Below are 19,396 nucleotides of genomic sequence, written 5' to 3'. Positions count from 1 at the left end.
CAAACCGCGTGGGATCGTATTTGGTACCCCCTCGAATTTATTTTGTCCCTCAACAGAAATGTCTGTGTAGGCACGAGACATGCCCCAAAAAAATCGCCGGCTCACTCTGACATTTAGGCTATAGAAAAAGTCCTCCGCCCTCATAATGTGAATAGTGTCTGAGTAGGATGCAATGAAAATGTGTGCGTCGAAGGCGGGGATGTTATAAATTGGTAGATCCTGGACATCTATGTCTGGGACGGGGTCAACGACTGTAAGAAGCTCCGTTGGGTACAACTTCCAGTCAAGTTGTTCCCTCAGTTGGTTGGAGCACCAGTCGAGAAACCTCCAGAAGCCCAAATGCATGTGCGGTTGGTCTCTGATTAAAGGACGGTGAGCTGCAGCAGCATTCCCTTCAGTTGTTGCCACGATGGCACAAGGGAAATTTTCATGGGTGTACGGCAATTTGTCCATGACAGCAGTAACTTGAAAATTCAAGTCCGTCTTAATTGCTTCATCTAACGGAAAAAGCATTTGTAAGTCTTCCATGTTGACGTAGTACGAGGTGTTGTTGTAGTCCAACTCAGGGACGTTTGTTGATTTTGGTGGATTGAAATAAAAAACACAATTTGGATGTGAAAGGTAATTTTGGCAAGTCCCAGAGACCTGGTTTTGCGCAACCCTACTCGAAATCGACTTCAGTTTCTTCATGCTAAAAGGTAGTAATGAGAAATTGGCTTTTGAGTGAGGGGAAAAACACTTATGGCTATAAGTTTGTATAAAGGGAGAAGATTAAATGAAGTTATACTAGAACAGGTAGTTGATAGCCATTACTTACAGTGGTTGAAAGTAATTAATGTGACTCACATTTCCCAACGTTTTTACATAAGTTAGTAAATGAACTTCAAATCTTTACGTTTGGAACCCCAAACTACCAATTAACTAGGTTTGGTATACAATGATTTATTCCCGTATACTTTTTAAACCGGTATGTACTCAAACAAAACAATACAAACTTATTTATATACACACTTATAAATACTCCGTATCACACCTGGACCATAAATACATGAAACATATATGTGTTATACAAAAGGTTTAGTTAATAAACAATCGTTGAGAGTGTGGATTGTTTGGGACTCTGTATTTAGGAGGTTGAGACAGCATAACCTTGGGAATGGTACTTTATGGGGATAAAACAATGACAAACTTGGCGTGGTAGTTTTTAAGTTTGGTAGGCGGGTATTGCGCACCATACCCCCGATGGGTAGTTACATATAGAAAGGCAGTTTCATTATAATAATAAAGGTAGTTATTCATTTCCACATTATTTGGATAAGGACGGACCCAGGGATCGTCTTCTATAAATAGGAGAACACATTCACGTTTATAGAGTGCATGTATTGGAGAAATACGATAATAAAATGGCATCGTCCGCAAACTCAAGATGGTCTGGCGTCCCTCATAGACCCACGGCGGAAGAACGTGCCATGGAAGAAATTAATGCAAAGGTGCAACAAATCAAGGAAGCGAAAATAACTCAACGTGACTGCATAAAATCAACAATGATAAGAATGAGGTGGGAAGGGAAGAATCGGGCTAAGACCCTTTTCAAAGATTTTCTACAGAGGTATGACGATGTGGAGCAAGGCGTTGATGAAATGAACAAGGTAATGGAGAATGGGATACGAAATTGCAAAGAACATATACATCGACTCAAATCCATGCAACGTCATTTCTTTACATCGCTACACCAGGCGCTGCGTATCGGTGGTCATGGGGATCATTGTGACCATATGAAAGAAATCATTGAGCAATATGACGACGCAGAACAAAGGGTGATTGATCTTAATATAGGAATTGAGCGTATCAAGTCCCCTACGCTTGCTCCGTGAGACTGATTATTCCATTCGTTAACGCAATTCCGTATGTTTGCTAAAGTAAGGTGTGAAGCATTATAAGTAGTACATATTAATAGTAAGTTAGTGTGACGCAGTGTAAGTTGTAAATGTTATTTTAAAAATTGATGTCATTGTATACAACTGTGTAATGTTAGTGCGTCTTTCTGTTTATGAAATTAGGCTTTGCAGATGTGTGTAAGTGTGTCTTATGATAAGTGATTGCAAGTATGTTAAGTGTTTGCAACTATTTAATGAACCATATTGTGTAATTACCATTTGTGGGTAATTTTATTGTAATTTTCGATAACGCCTTTGTACTCGACTACGCTAAATTTTCATACGGGCTACTTAATACTCGACAATCCTATTTTTTCGTCAACATTTAGTGTAACGAAGGGACGCTGTCTGGTAATTTCTTTGGGGGTCTTTAATAAAGCTGAAATATTAAAGCGTATTAGGTTGAAAATCGCGCGAATTGAATATCATAACTGACAACAAAGGTCAGCAGTTTGAAGAAGATATAAAGTTTGAAGAAGATACAAGGTTTCTTAAGTGTAAATGTTGGCGTCAGTAAGTGTGAGTATATTGTGACGGTTGATTATCTATATTGTGACGGTTGATTATCTAAATAATATAAAACCGAAGAGGTGGCAGTTTTGTGACCGTTACATCAAATCCTCTATAAATAACACTTAGTATGAGGGAGATATTCAAAAACTTTATTCTCTCTTCACATCTCTTCACAACAAAGCATTTCATTTGCAAAATGGAAATTCCACCAAATGCATACCCCAACGTCTGCCCTAACCACCATTACCGTTATGATCATGTCGCACAACACAAAACTGCTCGCAAACCAGATCTCATACAAGAATTCGAGATCGACCTCGCGGAAAAGTACGGCCATGCGGTGGTTGCACCAGACCAACACGGTGATGAACAGCCCACGAGCGTCGATATTGTTGCAGGAGATGAGAATGTAATGGGTATCATATGGTCTAAGATGGACAAGCCAACTAGGGCTAATTCAGTGTTCGCATACAAGAAGTGGGCCATGGAACTGATCAATCAATACTACCGCCCCAACTTCGACTGCAGATTCTCCGAAAGAGTACGTACCGTTAATTTTCGATACTATGAGATCCTAGAGTACAAAGAAACAAATGGCACTTACACAAGGATTAAATATAAGTGCGTCTGTGACCTGTGGAAGGAAGCATCAAATCTCTTCTACCCTAGGGAAACGCTGCTCAATGTACCGAGTGACATTGATTTCAATAATTTCGATCAAAGTGGGAACAATGCAAACTACAATTGGAGGATTCAGTGTGGTGCCATGTAATGTCTTGGAATTGGAATTCTCTACCCATTTTCGTTCTGTTATTTCAATGTCATAGTTTTAGGTGTGTGATTGTTTTCTTTTCATCTTATGTTTTGCTTAATTTTATTTAAATGCCCTAGTGTGAAGTGTGATTTGGTGTGTTTGTCATCCTCCTTTAGATTATGTTATTGTAATGTAAAGGTGTGATTTGGTTTAATAACTATGATTGCTAAAATGAAGTATTTTTTTAAAATTTGTATAATGGTAATTAGGTTTTCAATAACGAACGACAAATAACACTAACAGTTTCAAAGGTCATGTTATAATTTCGTCGAATGGTCTACGATCACCCTTATTCCGTAGGCATATGGTACCATTGAGTAAAGTAGTACCAAACCAATGAACAACACATGTTTGGTACTGTTTATATTGCGACAGAGGTACCAACGGTATAATTTTTTCAAATTAAAGGAATAGTGTAAGGTTAGCATAACGAAATATGGGTGTTTTTTTTATTAAATGGATAAGGTGGCAGTTATGTGACGGTTAAAACATGCGCTCTATAAATAACACTTCGTGTGAGGGTTATTTCCATAAACTTCAATGTCTTCACAAAGCATTTCCATAAACTTCATTGTCTTCACAAAGCATTTCATTCGAGAAAATGGAAATTCCGCCAAATTATTACCCCAGAGTTTGTCCTAACCACCGTTACCGTTTCGATTATACGGAACAACACAAAACTGCTCGCAAACACGACCTCATACAACAATTCGAGATCGACCTCGCGGTAAAGTATGGCTATGCGGTGGTTGAACCAGACCAACACGGATGTGCGAAGTCCAAGAGCGTCGAAATTGTTGCCGGAGATGCTAATATAATGGGTGTCATATGGTCTAAGATGGACAAGCCAACTAGGGCTAATTCAGTGTTCGCATGCAAGAAGTGGGCCATGGAATTGATCAATCAATACTACCGCCCCGACTTTGATTGGAAATTCTCCGAAAGAGTACGTACCCTTAATTTTCGATACTATGAAACCCTAGAGTACAAAGAAACAAATGGCACTTACACAAGGTTTACATATAAGTGCGTCTGTGACCTGTGGAGGGAAGGGTCAAATACCTGGAACCCTAGGGAACCACTACTTAATGTATCGAGTGACATTGATTTCAATAATTTCGACACAAGTGTGGGGAATGCAAACTACAGTTGGAGGATTCAGTGTGGTGGCATGTAATGTCCTGGAAGTCTGGCCATTTGCATACTATTATTTCAATGCCATAGTGTTAGCTGTGTGATTGTTTCATATTTCACAAATGTATTGCTTTAGTTATTTTTTTAATTACCCTGTGTGTTTGACATCCTCCTTCAGCATAATATTTCCTTTGATTTGGTTAGTGTGAATGTAAAAGTGTGATTTGGTTAGTTTAAACATATGTTTATGTGTTGATTCCAGATTACTCTACAAACAATACACAAGATCACATTTTTCAATTTTCAAATTCAAATTAACGAGAATTAACCACAATAAAAACCCAACTACCGAACTTGATACCAAACGGGTGACAATTTACGGCTGATAATGTACCAAACCAAGGTATTGTACGTTTTTATCTCATATTAGTATTCAGTTGAGTCTGAATCAAATAGAAGAGGTATACCAAACTGTAACCCTTATAACATATGATTAATATTACCGAAAATTAAATAGTTCATTTACAAAGAACCGTCCAGAATCATATTACCCAATGGTAACGGGGGATAATATAATCCATGATTCGTATTACCCTCTTCGCTTTAAATAATGGAAACTACTTAATAATGGAAACTACTTCACACGATCTGCATAAATATATATAATGCTCTTGTTTTTTTGGATGGATTACAGGATGAATTATACAAAATGTAGAAATTCGTGCGCCAGTACTTATGTATCTCAACTCGTGTGCCAGTACTTAATGTTTTGTAGCAACCGTTAATTTCACTCTTAATATCTCAACTCGTGTGCCAGTACTTATGTATCTAAAAAAACTAATGTGTCAAAATTGTATTTCGATACAAAATTACCAGCCTGTCGAACGGGTCGGACCTGACTTAGGACTTGATATAACCTTTTTATCCTTTATAACAATAAACACTGCTGAAATGAAAAGTAGTTATTGACTAAATTCATAAACACCGCAAATTTTGATTACTGAGGTCACCGTGTTTGCGAACTATTTTGTCTAACTCTTAATCATCCAACTTTTGTAGCAACAATTACTAATGTTCGTGTGGTACATATCTGATCTTGTTTGGTACTCAATTTATGCTTGGTACCATGTAAAGCCGGAACAAAGTTCAGGCTGTACCAAACTCGTAGATTGTACCCAGACTTTTCTAATAACGGTACCAAACAACCTATTAAGTACCACAACACGTACCAAACTCGTATTGTAAATCTTTAATGCACGATACAAAGCATACCACAAAACTTACAAAACATACCTGCAAGCAATGAATCCCATCTCCTAGGAATAATGTGAGTATCAAAAGACAACAACTATGATTTAGTTCACGCGTTAATCACATTTCAAAAATTGACCAGATAAGTGTGCAATTGTTTTCTCGGTTAAAAACCCTAAACGTTAGCAGATGAAGCACGACCAAACATCAACGAACTGGGCAGTGGGTTGCAACGATTTGGGGAAGAAGCGGGCGACAGGAGTTGAAATCTGAATTCAAGTGAGACAAAAACAGTTCCTTCCGAGCTACATTGATGTCCCCCTGTCCCAAAACAAGTTTGAAAAGACAACTGTAAGTTTATAGTGTGGGGGTATAGCACTTACAGTTACAGTAGTAGAGGACTTACCACTTGCATCGTCTTTGTAAATGCCCTTGCACTTTCCTGGATAGCCATAAGCATTACTATTCCACACGCATGACTACAAAGCCAAACAAAACATATCAGTAAGACTTAAGGTGGTTACTCGACGATGAAAAGGTAGCATAAACAGTACGTGTCGTTGTAGTCAGGGAAGCTAATGGAGTCCAAGGGCCAAGTATGCATTTGCTTCAACTTCCAAACAAGAGCTGCATTATACTGCGTGTCCCTCCAATGTAGAACGTACTCCACAGCTGCTATCTGGAATGAGGAGACCGTATTATGTTAGTACAATAAAATGAGTGAAGTCAATGTTCTTAAACTCCCACCAAACCAGGTTAAGTAAAAACTAAGTAAAAACTACATATCACATGATTAGATACCAATTTTTTAACATCCCCAGAATGCTCGGAAGCAGGATTAGTATACATGCTGTCAATGAACCATATCTTCTGGTCTTTCAGTGCAAAAGCAACACACCACCAATGTCCGTTGTCCACAACTGGAACATAGACCTGGACATGATAATTACAAATTCTTACAAATCGCATACCTGTGTGTCGCGGACAATTAATACACCAAAAACTAAAATAACAAATTGTACAAGGACGTTCCTCAAAAAGAAGACAGATCCCGAACTGACCAAATAGAGAGCAATCATTCAACGTAAAAGGCATGTAGGAACTTATTTCCAAATCCTTAAAATACGGCCTCATCACTCAGTTATTAGTCCGAAAATAGTCAGACACATGTTGTTGGCATATAATCAGACATCTAAACATGGAGTAAAAAGACTAATTAGACTTACCACAGATATATCAGCTGACACAATCTTCTGGAGAGGGGTGGACCACTTCTTCAGCAGACCAGCATATGTTTCCCTCGTCTTTAATTTCTGATACTGTAAAGCACAACAACAAAAAACTAAGCAACCACGTACGCTTACTTTATTGATTTCATTAATGGTGAATATTAGGAGAACATACCGCAAATGAGGAGTCCAGCATGATTCTGCGAGAATTCGTTGGGTATTCCAGAGCCCATTCCCTGTTGTATATGTTTGCAACGGCCCGAACGTACTGGGAATGCACGTACTCCCTAGGATGCACAACCGAGTAGCACATCATCCGATTTGCATCATTACCATCACACTCGATAAGCATGGCCCCCCTGCAAACATAAAATACAGATACAAGTGATTATCATTACATAAATGTACAACGTACATTAGTGTATACAACGTACTTAAGTGTCACATGAGTAAAAGTTGTAGAACGTACTGCTCTTTCCCTTTAGGATTGTATGACTCCACATAAGCTACTACGTCACTCTCAAGTTTTGTCATTCGTACTCGCGTCTGCCGATAGCGTGTTTTTGGGTTTGTTCTCGGAATCCTTAGGATCAATTTCTCCCGTGGTCGTTTTTGGTCATCAGTTTGGAGATTCTCATCAGTGGTCTTCCCTTCAGTGGGGTTATCTTGACTGGTGTTCTCTTCACTGTTCTTATCTTCAGAGGGGTTCTCTTGAGCGATGTTCTCCAAGGGCGATGCTGCAACCGTTCCTTGCACAGGACCATTAGCCGGTCCCTCATCATCGTCATCATCCCTATTGTTCGGCCCCCCATCCTTGACGCCACCATCCTGCTCTTCCGGCTCCTCAACATTCTCCTCACCATTGTCTTCATCATCCTCTTTGTCTTCAACTACACCCAGCTGTCCCACCTTCTCCGATGACATTCCATCTGAAGGTGGCCCGTCACCAGCTTGAACTTGTCCGTGCTGATGTGTCTGGTCGACCGGGTGCTTGCTTGTTTCTGGGTCAGTTGCTACTACACCAAAATCATCAGCAGTGTGGACCAAAGGTACATCACCGTGGCTGACAGCAGTGTGGACCAAAGGTACATCACCGTGGCTGACCGGGTCTAGGGGATTCATAACTGGCACACTCCCATGAGGGCCCACAAATACACGTCCCCCATCAGACGGTTGCAACTCCACATCGGAATCGTCATCGGCATCCAACTCTGTAAGCACCTTATTGACAGACTTGTCCAACGGCATAGCCACACCATCAACATCTATCGTCAAATGATCGGTAGCATGATATGACCTCATTCCTCTTTCACGGGATACGCCCCGGCGATCTTGCAATAATGGAGCAAGCTGCCCCATAACCTAAACAGAAAAAAAAGGTAATGTAATTCATACACACAGACATGACTCCTCCAGACCTGCGTGAGTACTATTTTTTACTAGTTACACATGTATGCCTGTTTATCACTAACACTCAATATTTGAAAATTATCCCACTACAGAGAGTACCAAACAACATCAATATCATTCATATGGTACACCTAAAGACATTTATGAGTACTATTTGAAACCCTAAAACATTTATGGCTATTAATCACTAACATCAACATAAAATTGAGGAAAGCGTTTAACTTCCCATACCATCTCTGTGACCTCCTGAGCTAGGGTGCGTCTCCATTCTGAAGAAGTCATCTGTGCTACCATCTCAGCAACCTCTACTACGGGAGACCGTCTACCCTCCCTGCCGTAAAGGGGATGAGGATCCCCGTACACAACATCAACAGTCTGGAAAGATTATAAAAGGAATAGATTTCAGTCAGATTAGATAATACAAAATTTAATATGACAAATACGACCGACTAACAACCAGTTACCCACCGTAATCCTTCCATAATCTTCACTCGCTTTCCTATCCCGATTCTTGGCCTCATCCACTTCCTCCTGTGTCCAGACTTTGAGCCTGCATAAATGGTCTAGGTAGAAAATCTGTAAAACAAATCCACTTTCAGGTAAGGCACTGTAATATAAGACAGGATACTAACACCACAACAATAACAGTATTAACCTTTTATATAATTTAAAACATTAAATATTTCAGTAAGATAGACGCACCAGCAAAAACAACACACAACCACCAGTCCCAGCGACATACCCCTGATGGTCTATCTTCCGCTGACAGGCGTCTCCGTAGTCTAAAAGCCATGTGTGACAAAACTCACACCAATTGTACAGTGATGCATTCTTTGCCACGGAAACTGCACCTAGCAATTTTAAAGACATGTTACCCCCATCGGTAGAAGGACATAAAATCTGCCCCAGCAACACAATCATGAAATTTTCCATGAACGAGGCCCTATCACGCTGATTAGCCAGGGGCTTTATCTTTCCTTCACCGTCAACCGGCCCTGCCAATTCCTTTACAGATTTTGCTATGATTATTGTGCTCTTTGAGGTTGATGTATTCTTTTCACCATACTTGAGGGCCATCGCTTTAAGGGTGCCTGGAGGAAGATCAGACTCCTTCACTGGCACCGGAAGACCGTTGTTCTGGAATCCGAATACATATTCCCAATGGGAAGCAGTTATCGGCAACACATGGCCGTCCCCTCCAACAAGGTAACTGTTACCCCCATCCAACCGGGACATCAGCCAGTAGCACAGCTGCCTAGGTAGCTTGGATATTTTCAAATCCAACATCCCCCCGAAACCCATTTTCCTAACGCAACTTCTCCTTGACTCATCAAAAGCAGCAATAATCTTAGAAAATGCATCCGTGCGACAGATAACGCTTGGTTGCTACACATAATAGTTTAAGTAAAAAATTGAAATTATCAACTGACAAAACCTAATCAAAATACACAATTCATCTTTAAATAAAGGATCAATAGTACCTTCCGGCCACAATTAGCCCGCTGAGTAGCAACTACCACGCTGTGAAACTTCGCATACTCACCCCTAGACATAGGATGTTTGGGAATCGGTACCTAAATATGAAAAAAACATTAGCATCAACTACGTAGAAAAAACATTATTATACCATAAAAATCCTTAAAAACAATGAATAAATTTCAAAATTATATACCCGCACAAACATCCTCCTGTTATTCCCTCTGATTGCCTTCTGTTTTGCAGGGGGCTTTCCTTTTGCTACCCCTGTTTCATCAAACTTCCTACCCATCTGCTTCATCGCAGGAAGTATCGTCTTCTTCACAGGTCTCCTTCCCTCGTCAACATCATCATAATCCTCTCTACGCCTCTTCCGCATCATCTGCAGATGTGCCTTCTTCTTCAAAGCATTCTGCCCGACCTCCTTCCAACTCTTACCTCTTTTCTGAACGCGAACAACAACATCCTCTCCTTCATCTTCATACCCACCATCCATATATTCACCGTCTTCGTCTTCTATATCTTCTTCCTCCTCTACTTCATCGTATGAAATAACCCTCCTGCTTTTAGCAGATTGCCTTTTCTTTGGCGCACGTTTCACTGTTCTCTGGCATAATTCATCCTCGAATTCTTCGTCCTCATATATCTCATCCTCATATTCATCATCTTCAACATCTTCATATGCATCCCCGTCAAAAACAGATTCTTCACTGTCATCCCCAGACAGCGATCGCCCTTCCTCATCTTCTTCCATTTCTTCATCGACGACAGGGTCTTTGCCCTTTAGCTTACTATTCCGAGCAACTTCCACGCGTTTTTCCTTAAAAACAATATTGAAATACATATCTTGTTAATAAACGTATAACAATATACATACTATCAATTATCAGCAAATACGATACACTCATAAAAAGAGCAGTGACACTCACCCTAGGTTTGCTGCTGCTACCACTTTGTCCCTTGATAACCATCCTACAAATACAATTTTACCAATCATTATACCATGCATACCTTCGATATAACAGTACCAAACACATTGATAATTTAGGTTTGGTTCCAAAGAAAATACCAAATCATATATCCTTTACCTAAATGTATCAAAATATGTAATATTTTCCATTTGGTACCAGATCAAGTACCAAACAACAATCAAACAAACAAAGGTAGTTTTAAAAGCATGCCATCACACGAATTAAACATTAATCAGGCACCCCTTCATATCAGTTTAACTTTACCTAAACGAAGGCTTATCAAATTACTTAATTCGACTTGGAAAGTAATTCAACAACAAACATCACAGTATAGAATTCGCATAATAACCACAAATTAACCACTAATTAACCCCAAATATGAAAATTCCATAAAAATAGCTACTTTATCACTAAATTAAATATACACTTAAATTTCCATTAACAAGAGCTACTTCAAGTAATTAGAACATAATTGTGAAAAAAATTCACTTTCAATTCATCAGCAACACAATTGTCAAACAAAATGGTGAAACCCTAAAAATCAAATCAGCCCCAAAAAACTGTGAAAACAAAAAATATTACCAAAACAAGAACTAAAGAACAATTCATACAGAAATAAATTAACTTCACCTGGAAAATAATTCAGAAGTTCCTTAGTTAACAAATATCACCAAATATAATCGCCCTGGCAAACACCCTTTTTGGACTGTATGAATTGGAAACCAGTCACGAAGTGGCTAACCTTCTAACGAGAGACTGAGAATTTGGGCAGTTCTTGACGGAGAATTTGGAGGGAGATCAATTGAGCGGGAGAGCACGCAAGGAGGAAGAAGACGAAAGAACCGTATTTTGGAAAGAAACAGTAAAAATGAAACCACCACCTGATTTTTTACATAACATTAAATTAATAATCAGTAAATTATAAAATAGAAATTAAAGATAAATTGAAAAGTCAAAAAAAATTTTGAAATTCAAATTTTGGAACAGAATTTTAGAGAGAGAAGTTGCAAAATATCTGAAGTGGTGATTAAGGGTGGGCCACCCACCTTTACTCCACTTACAATTACCTTCTTGTCCCTAGTATACCATTGTTATGGTATACCCAGTATCGTTTTAGACAACCTCCTGTAAGAAATGGTACGAGCAACCTACGGTAAGCTAACAGACAGATGGAGGTGACGTGGGTCCTTACAATTTGACGACATTTCATTTCAAATTTAACGCAACAATTTAAAAGTTAGCATGAATTTCTCACTCTCTCATTCACACACTCACTTCTTCTTCAATAATTAATTCATAATCCGAAACAACACACAAACAAACACACACATCTATCTGTGTTTCGATAACCCCAGTTGCTTGGTTTCTGGTTTCTGGTTTCTGGTTTCGGAACTTCGATCCCTTTTTCTTTCTCCTCAACAACACCTGCGGTTTTTTTCTTTTCTGGGTTAGTCTCTTTCCCACTTCTTTTTTAGTACTATTTTTGGTTTAATTTCAGATTTATGCCTGTTTTAGCTTCATAATGGTGTTTATTTAGTGTGTTTGAATGCTTTATGTTTTAATTTGATTTATGAGCAAGGGTTGAGGTGTTGATATTTGGGTTTTCTTTGTTTTTTCAATTGTTTTTGCCCCCTTTGTAAATTGAATTTATATGGATTTGAGTTTGCTCATTTTTTTCGAATTGATATCATGGTTTAGAAGCTAGTTGGATTTCTAGCTTATTTGCATTGCCAAATTTGTCATTTCGGCACAACTGGGTTGTTATTCTGTTTGTCATGCTCGTCCATTTCCGGGTTTTTCCAGTTTGTTAATGCAACCCTTTGAGCTTTACATGACCATCTGTTCTGTTGGCCAATGTTGGAAAATGGGTATTAGGATATGAGTTGATGTGTTTACAAAAAAATATTTTGATTGATAGTAAGTTGCTACTTCCACCCATTTTATGTTTTTGTATGTGGAGACATATAAAGGGATTCTACAAGCCAAGAGTACCTTGGCGTAATAACCCGCAAGTAGGCATTTCGAGTAGTTAGTAAGGGTCATTTATCGGCAGTCACTGTATTAGGGAATATCATAGTTGTTGAAGTATCATATTTTATGTGTTACCTTCACAGAAATAACATAGTTGTTGATACTAAGTTCAATTTGTTCTTATATGTTTGTATAGGATGGGTCTTGGAGTGAAAGAGTCCTGGTTTAGTAGTTTGTGGGGGACCTCACGAAGAAATGGATCACGTTCTGAGAAAGTGATAATGGGAATCCTGGCATTTGAGGTGGCAACTTTGATGTCCAAAGTTGCTAACCTGTGGAATTGTTTGGGTGATAACCATATTGCGCGGTTGAGAGAAGATGTTGTTAACTCGCCTGGGATTTTAAAACTTGTATCGGATGATGAAATATTTCTCATGAACCTTGCTTTTGCAGAAATAGTTGAGAATTTGTGGTATGCTGCACACTCTGTCACTCGGTTAGGAAAGAGGTGCTCTAATCCTATATATCACCATTTGGACCATATTTTTAGTAGCCCTTTAGAGAACTCAATTGAATCTTATGGATGGGAGTATAAATGGAAGAAGATGGAGAAGAAAGTTAAGAAATTGGAGAAATTTGTTGCTGCTACTGCACAGTTGCATCAAGAGATGGAAGTGTTGGTGGAGCTTGAACAAACATTGAGGAGAATGCAGTGTAATCCAGAAACCAATCGAGTAAAATTGCTTGAATTTCAGCAAAAGGTCATTTGGCAACGTCAAGAGGTGAAAAACTTACGAGAAATGTCCCCCTGGTCTAGGACATATGACTACATTGTGCAGCTTCTATCAAGGTGCCTTGTTACTATAATTGAGAGGCTTAAAATTCTGCTTGGAATTAATCAAGTGATATTTTTGGACAGAAATCATGCGCATGGGGACCAGCCTACTGTTGGACCCCTGCTTCGGAGCCGCTCATTTGTACAATCTTCTGTTTATCCCTCTGAAAATCATGCCTCTCTATTTTATTCAGGACCTCTGGTTAGGTCAAGCTCTTTACTGGGATTGCCATCTAGAAGTAGGAGAGCTAGCAAAAGGCACCAGAAACAGAATTATCAACATGTACATAACCAACATAAAAAGTTCCCCTTTTTAAACACAAAAAGATTTACTCAATCAGGGCCATTTAAAGGATGCATGATTGGTGGAAGTAATCCTCCTGTAGTTAAGAGCTGTATGCCAACAAGCATTGGGCCTTCAAGTTCCGCAGCTATTGCTTTCGGTGATGTAGATGGAAGGTTAAACAAATTGGATCCTTCTTGTGACAGCTCATTTCCCACAAGCGGCTCCGTTTATCTTTCACAATGTATATTGTCAAATACTCCTCCATGTTCTCTGGGAAATGCTGCCTTAAGTCTCCATTATGCAAATATTATTATATTAATTGAAAAGCTTGCTTCATCACCTCACCTGATTGCCCATGATGCAAGAGAAGATCTGTACAATATGTTAACAACAAACATTAGAAGCATGTTGAGGGCAAGACTAAAACTATACACCAAATCCTTGGCTTCCTCACCTCATGATTCTGTCCTTGCTTCTGAATGGAGTCTGGCAATAGCGAGAATGTTGGAATGGCTTTCTCCTCTTGCCCATAACACAATTAGATGGCATTCTGAGAGGAATTATGAGAAGCAGCATATTGTTTCTCGGGGGAATCTTCTTCTAGTGCAGACTTTGTATTTTGCGAACCAATCAAAGACCGAAGCTGCAATTATAGAACTTTTATTGGGTTTGAACTACCTGTACAGATTTGGCAAAGAAGTGAATGAGATAGTTTTCTTGGAAGCGAGTGGTATCGGAGTTTATGATGAGTATGCTATTCAGACAGATACTGTCGCTTGCAATGCTTAATCTATTATGGGGGCAAACTTTTCTCGGTTTCTCTGATGATAGTGGTACACATACAGAAAAGCGTATTCAAGTTTGCTGGATTTCTGGAAGAGTCAGTGTTAGATTTGTAAAGGGCCTTGGCAGATTTGCTTGTACTGAGAAGCCTTTGTTTCACATAGCAAGGAATCCATTGGAGATAGCAGATGAGTTAACCATCTTTTATATACTAGTTATACATTGCTTATTATGTCTTAGGTTGCATAACTTGTTCTTCCCCCCTCCCTCTTCTTCCCAATCAATAGCAACCATATTCTCTTCCTCATCAATTATTGTAAAGCGTAGTTTAAATTTTACAAGAGATGTGCGATGTTTAACTTTAACCTCAGTATTTGTATAAAACCTGAGATTCTTTTTTCTTGCCTTGTGAGAGTATCAGTCTGGCATCTACTATGCATTTTTGCACCCTATCTGTTTTAAAAATATAGCAGAAACTACAAATAGTGCGAGTATTTTTATATTTTTTTTTGGCTTTTTTTTTTCTCTGTGTGTGTTGGGGGTGGGGTGGGGGGTGCACCCCAAAGGCCACTTTCATTTGAAAGGACTAGAAGTTTATGTTTAATTTAAATAGTAGGATGTTGGGTGGTGGTAGTTTTTTTTACGCTGAAGAAAGAATGGCTGACTTTTTGCCAATCGATGGTAGAATGTGTTTCTGAGGCTTCCTTATAGTCTCATATATCTCGACTTGAACTGCTGTTAAGTTTTTTCTCATCAAGATCATTATTGTACTCTTTAAGAGCAGTGCAATTTTCAAAGAGCTAGTCATCTTTGTTATTGGTCTCCTGGTTGTTAGTACTCCAGTTACTGGAGATCTTTTGGATTGTCCAGGACCTGAGTGTTGCTGTTTATATACAATGTGTTTGGATTAGAGAATTTGAAGAGAACTTAGAGGAAGGGGATTTATAGACCCATTTTCCTTTAGTTGGATATTGACTGGAGAAAGAGAAGGGGAGAGGAATGGAAGGATCCAATTTCCTTTTTCTTATAATAAACCTCATCGTTCCAAAGTTGGAAAAGGTTGGAGGGAAAATATAAACCCACTTCTCCCACCCCCTCCCTTTTCGCCCACCATCCAAACATACCTTCTAGTGAAATGCAGTTTATGGAGCAATATCAAAGATTATGTTGCAGAGAGCTTTGAAGTTGAAATGTCTTACTACATGCCTTTAGTTTTATCTTTTGAAGGGGGCTTGTGCATTTGCCAATGCCACATTTGGTCATCTGTTTACTTAATACGTGAAAGATGATACGGAAAGTTTTTGGTTGTTACTTTGTTTACAGGAAGAAACCATAGACATACTACTTTGAAACAAAGGGTCAGGAGTTTATGCAGAGGACTTGGATTTAGATAGTAGAATAAAACTAGTGAAAGTAGACCATGTCCAGATAGACAAATAATTCTCGTATTTTTTTTAGTATGACTAGCATTTTCAGCCCATTTCTGATGGAGCCAAAGATTCATTTGTTCTTTTGGTTGTGGGATGTAATGGACTAAATCAAAATGGCTCTTAAAACCTCTTCACTTCCTTTCCATGAAGTAGAAAATGGTTGTCCCGTTGTCGTCCCGTTATCGCTTTTGGGTCAATTGGAAACAACCTCTCTGCAATTGCAGGGGTAAGGTTGCGTACGTCTGACCCCCCCTTACCTCGCTTCTTGCGGGAGCCTCTTTGAGGCAATGGGGTAATGATAATGATGAATGATAGCATCTTCAGCCCGTCAACATGTTTGGATTTGTAGCTCAACTAGATACGCTCAAATTTGTCCTGGTAAAACCATGATTGCCTAGTTTACTACTCCCTAGGTTCTATGTTGATCTTCACACTTGGAATTGACATGGGGATCAATAACCGTTGTTAAATGTAGAATAAGAGACTGAAAGTAGACACAGAAAAAAATTTATAGGAAATAGAAGTTCTTTTAGGGACAACCCCCAAAGGGAAATTGTGTCCTTCCTTTCGGGACTACATGAGTGTTTGATCTTATGGAAACGACTTTTGTCCATAGGAAGTTTAGTTGCACATACTTATACCTTATGCTTCCTTGGTATAACTTTCAGTGGTGCAAGTTTTCTTGCTGTCAACCCTATCCTATCCTCCCAATCAATCGTCTCAGGAGTCATATGACTTTCTAAATCCCACTCAAAATTATGCAGTAGTGCACCCAATATGAGATTCAGCATCTTATGAGCTAGTGGAACCCCTGCACACATTCTTCTTCCTGCTCCAAAGGGTATTAGTTCATAGTGCTGTCCTTTATAATCAATATTGGACCCTATAAATCTGTCAGGCTTGAAACTCAATGGATCATTCCAGCTTTCTGTGTCTCTTCCAATTGCCCATGCATTCACAAAAACTTGTGTGCCACAGGGAATGTCATACCCCATGAAGTTAACATCTTCAACCGCCTTTCTTGGCACCAAGAATGGAGTTGGAGGATGTAAGCGCAGTGTTTCCTTGATCACAGCCTGTAAATATGGGAGGTCATTGATATCCGCCTCTTTGAAATCTCTTTCCTGCCCTACAATTTGATTTAAATCAGATTTGACTTTAGTCATTGAATCAGGGTTTGCAAGTAGCTCTGTCATTGCCCATTCTATTGTGCTAGTTGTTGACTCTGTACCAGCCATGAAAAACTCCTGTTGAAAGTCGCCTGTGGGTGTCAGTGAAATTCTGAAATCATGAAGTGATAGTAATTTTACAGCCTAGATGTCTTGTGTGTGTTTGCACGACACTCCTACTTTAGAATCATTGTATACGTCCTGCAAAGGATGCAGAAACACCATGTACTGTAATGTGTACTCAGTCAAGCATAGTATGATACCCCCCCCCCCCCCCCCCCCAAATGTACTGTAATGTGTACTCCGTCAGACATAGTATGATACTATGTCTTATGTCTGTTTGCAAGACACTCCTACTTTAGAACCATTGTATAGGTCCTGTAAAGGATGCAGAAACACTGTAACAGTGTAAGGTGTAGTAGGCATCTTGCAGCAACAAGATTAGATGTGGCAATGCGGTTGCTTAGTGATTCAGAATCAGGTACGTCTAAGTGTTTCCAGGTCTACACTCTAAAATTACTAAATTATTTGATTTTTTTTGTGGTAATTTCTTTTTACCAAGGATTTGTTGTCTTTTCGCTTCCTAGTTTTGGTTGTGTTTTAGTACATGTTTAGAGCTAGAAGTATATGAAAAAAACTGACCAAGATAAAAACGGTGATATGATGTTCTGATAATTTCTGAGGCTCCTCCTTTCCATCACCCTCAAAATCTAGCAACACGTCCAGAAAATCTCTCTTGGCACTGTCTCTTCCCATCTCCTTCTCCTGGATACGCTCCTTGATGAATTGTGCTGCTATCTCAAATAATATTCTCATGTCTCTTGTTGTCTTCCGCTTTAACCCTTGCAAATCCAGCCATTTAAGGCAGGGAAAGAAATCTGCAACATTAGGAAGACCAGTCCACTGAGTTAACCCATTCATAGCTGCAAAGAAGTGAGACCCTTTCTCTAAACTTGGATCCAAGAGATTCTTGGACAGCAAGAGGTTCCCCAGCAAGTTGAACCCTGCAATGAAAACAAACCTACCAAGTTCAATCTCCTGATCATTTTTCCCTGCAGCATCCTGTATCCACTTTATCATATCAACCACACACTTCTCTCTAACAGATGCAGTTTCATTGATCCGTCTGACAGTCAACATCTCAATCACACAGATTTTCTTCATTACTCGCCAGTGGGACCCATATGGAGCTAAGATCAATGAACCTTTGTCATAGTCTAGGACCCTCATTGTCTCGTTAATATTGCGGTCAGCAAAGGAGAGGTCATGGTGCTTGAAAAACTCAGTTGCTACTTTGGCTGTTAGAATGACCAGGATCCTTTGACTGCCTAACCTTAACCATATGAGGGGCCCATGCTTGGTGCCTAGTGTGGCTAAGGTGCGGTGTGGCATGGTTCCTAGATCAAACATGTTGCCGACTAATGGTAGTCCACGTGGTCCTGGTGGAAGTCGCCTGCTGCTGTGTTTTCTTTTTTGCAGGAGGGCCAAAATTGGAAGAAATATGAGCACAATGGACCAAAGTGGAAAACTGAAAGGCCACTCCATGAATGAGAGATCTCGGAGTTTCAGTAGTAATTTTTTTTTTGATATTGCATCTTGTTCTTTGCAGAGCACTATATTTTATGTTATACTTGACAATGTATAATTCTAACCAGCTAATCAGATCTTAAAGTTAGCCAACGACAACGGCGTCTGAACGGACACGGACTGCACCTTTACTTGCATATTGCTAAGCACAACATATTGTCCATTAAAGAATATGTATACCAGCGTATTGGACCTGTCAAATACTTTTTTTTTAACCTGTAACGTAACCTACATGTACCTAAAATATTTACCCTTACAACAAGACCATATCAATCTATCTCTATTATATAAGTGAAGAGGTGATGTTATTTTAGTAAATTCACTTTTGGTGTCCCCTTATATTACTAAAATATTCTCCACACTTATAGAATAGAGAATATAATGACAACCTATCCAATACAAAATCCCAAAGAAGCATTTTAATCAATCTAGCCCCTTAAATAAATTCTTATCACTTTAATCAATCTGTTTATATGCGTTCGACTCTATCTAACGTATATGTTTCTTATATTCGCATGCATCACATTTATATTATATTTTTTTACATGTTATTTTAGATTTAAATGTAATAACACAAACATGTTTCTTATATTCGCACGC

The 19,396-nt window shown here is 39.1% G+C and overlaps 4 protein-coding genes across 4 annotated transcripts; 1 reads left to right on the top strand and 3 right to left on the bottom strand.

Annotated features, from left to right (window-relative positions):
* Positions 1-5,841: 5,841 nt before the first annotated feature.
* Positions 5,842-7,481, bottom strand: LOC110784825 (uncharacterized). Its single transcript, XM_056829557.1, has 7 exons — positions 7,348-7,481; positions 7,054-7,237; positions 6,876-6,968; positions 6,451-6,582; positions 6,204-6,328; positions 6,056-6,128; positions 5,842-5,970 (listed from the first exon to the last, which is right to left on the bottom strand). Exons 1-7 carry the CDS (start codon positions 7,410-7,412, stop codon positions 5,857-5,859), a joined length of 786 nt encoding a protein of 261 aa, XP_056685535.1. The 5' UTR covers positions 7,413-7,481; the 3' UTR covers positions 5,842-5,856.
* On the bottom strand, positions 7,469-10,833 carry LOC130461454 (uncharacterized). The gene is made up of 9 exons (XM_056829568.1): positions 10,694-10,833; positions 9,961-10,584; positions 9,770-9,862; positions 8,991-9,674; positions 8,757-8,915; positions 8,481-8,663; positions 8,336-8,374; positions 7,623-8,240; positions 7,469-7,528 (listed from the first exon to the last, which is right to left on the bottom strand). Exons 1-9 carry the CDS (start codon positions 10,733-10,735, stop codon positions 7,469-7,471), a joined length of 2,502 nt encoding a protein of 833 aa, XP_056685546.1. The 5' UTR covers positions 10,736-10,833.
* A 1,145-nt stretch (positions 10,834-11,978) lies between these two features.
* Positions 11,979-15,045, top strand: LOC110791033 (protein PSK SIMULATOR 1). The gene is made up of 2 exons (XM_021995796.2): positions 11,979-12,182; positions 12,903-15,045. Exon 2 carries the CDS (start codon positions 12,904-12,906, stop codon positions 14,614-14,616), a length of 1,713 nt encoding a protein of 570 aa, XP_021851488.1. The 5' UTR covers positions 11,979-12,182; position 12,903; the 3' UTR covers positions 14,617-15,045.
* A 1,482-nt stretch (positions 15,046-16,527) lies between these two features.
* Positions 16,528-18,923, bottom strand: LOC110791029 (cytochrome P450 76A2). The gene is made up of 2 exons (XM_021995793.2): positions 17,852-18,923; positions 16,528-17,287 (listed from the first exon to the last, which is right to left on the bottom strand). Exons 1-2 carry the CDS (start codon positions 18,752-18,754, stop codon positions 16,676-16,678), a joined length of 1,515 nt encoding a protein of 504 aa, XP_021851485.1. The 5' UTR covers positions 18,755-18,923; the 3' UTR covers positions 16,528-16,675.
* Between the last annotated feature and the right edge of the window lie 473 nt (positions 18,924-19,396).

Source organism: Spinacia oleracea, chromosome 5 (assembly GCF_020520425.1).
Source record: "Spinacia oleracea cultivar Varoflay chromosome 5, BTI_SOV_V1, whole genome shotgun sequence".
NCBI classification, from domain to species: Eukaryota; Viridiplantae; Streptophyta; class Magnoliopsida; order Caryophyllales; family Amaranthaceae; genus Spinacia; species Spinacia oleracea.
This window is presented reverse-complemented; position numbering and strand designations above follow the sequence as displayed.

Coding starts and splice junctions, on each gene's coding strand:
- LOC110784825 (XM_056829557.1), bottom strand. CDS start 7,412: ATGACAAAACTTGAGAGTGACGTAGTAGCTTATGTGGAGTCATACAAT. Junction 7,238..7,347: donor AATCCTAAAGGGAAAGAGCA/GTACGTTCTACA, acceptor TTATGTTTGCAG/GGGGGCCATGCTTATCGAGT. Junction 6,129..6,203: donor TTCCCTGACTACAACGACAC/GTACTGTTTATG, acceptor TTGGCTTTGTAG/TCATGCGTGTGGAATAGTAA.
- LOC130461454 (XM_056829568.1), bottom strand. CDS start 10,735: ATGGTTATCAAGGGACAAAGTGGTAGCAGCAGCAAACCTAGG. Junction 10,585..10,693: donor GTAGCAGCAGCAAACCTAGG/GTGAGTGTCACT, acceptor ATTGTTTTTAAG/GAAAAACGCGTGGAAGTTGC. Junction 8,375..8,480: donor TTCCTCAATTTTATGTTGAT/GTTAGTGATTAA, acceptor TACTCTCTGTAG/TGGGATAATTTTCAAATATT.
- LOC110791033 (XM_021995796.2), top strand. CDS start 12,904: ATGGGTCTTGGAGTGAAAGAGTCCTGGTTTAGTAGTTTGTGGGGGACC.
- LOC110791029 (XM_021995793.2), bottom strand. CDS start 18,754: ATGGAGTGGCCTTTCAGTTTTCCACTTTGGTCCATTGTGCTCATATTT. Junction 17,288..17,851: donor ATATCACCGTTTTTATCTTG/GTCAGTTTTTTT, acceptor GACTTTCAACAG/GAGTTTTTCATGGCTGGTAC.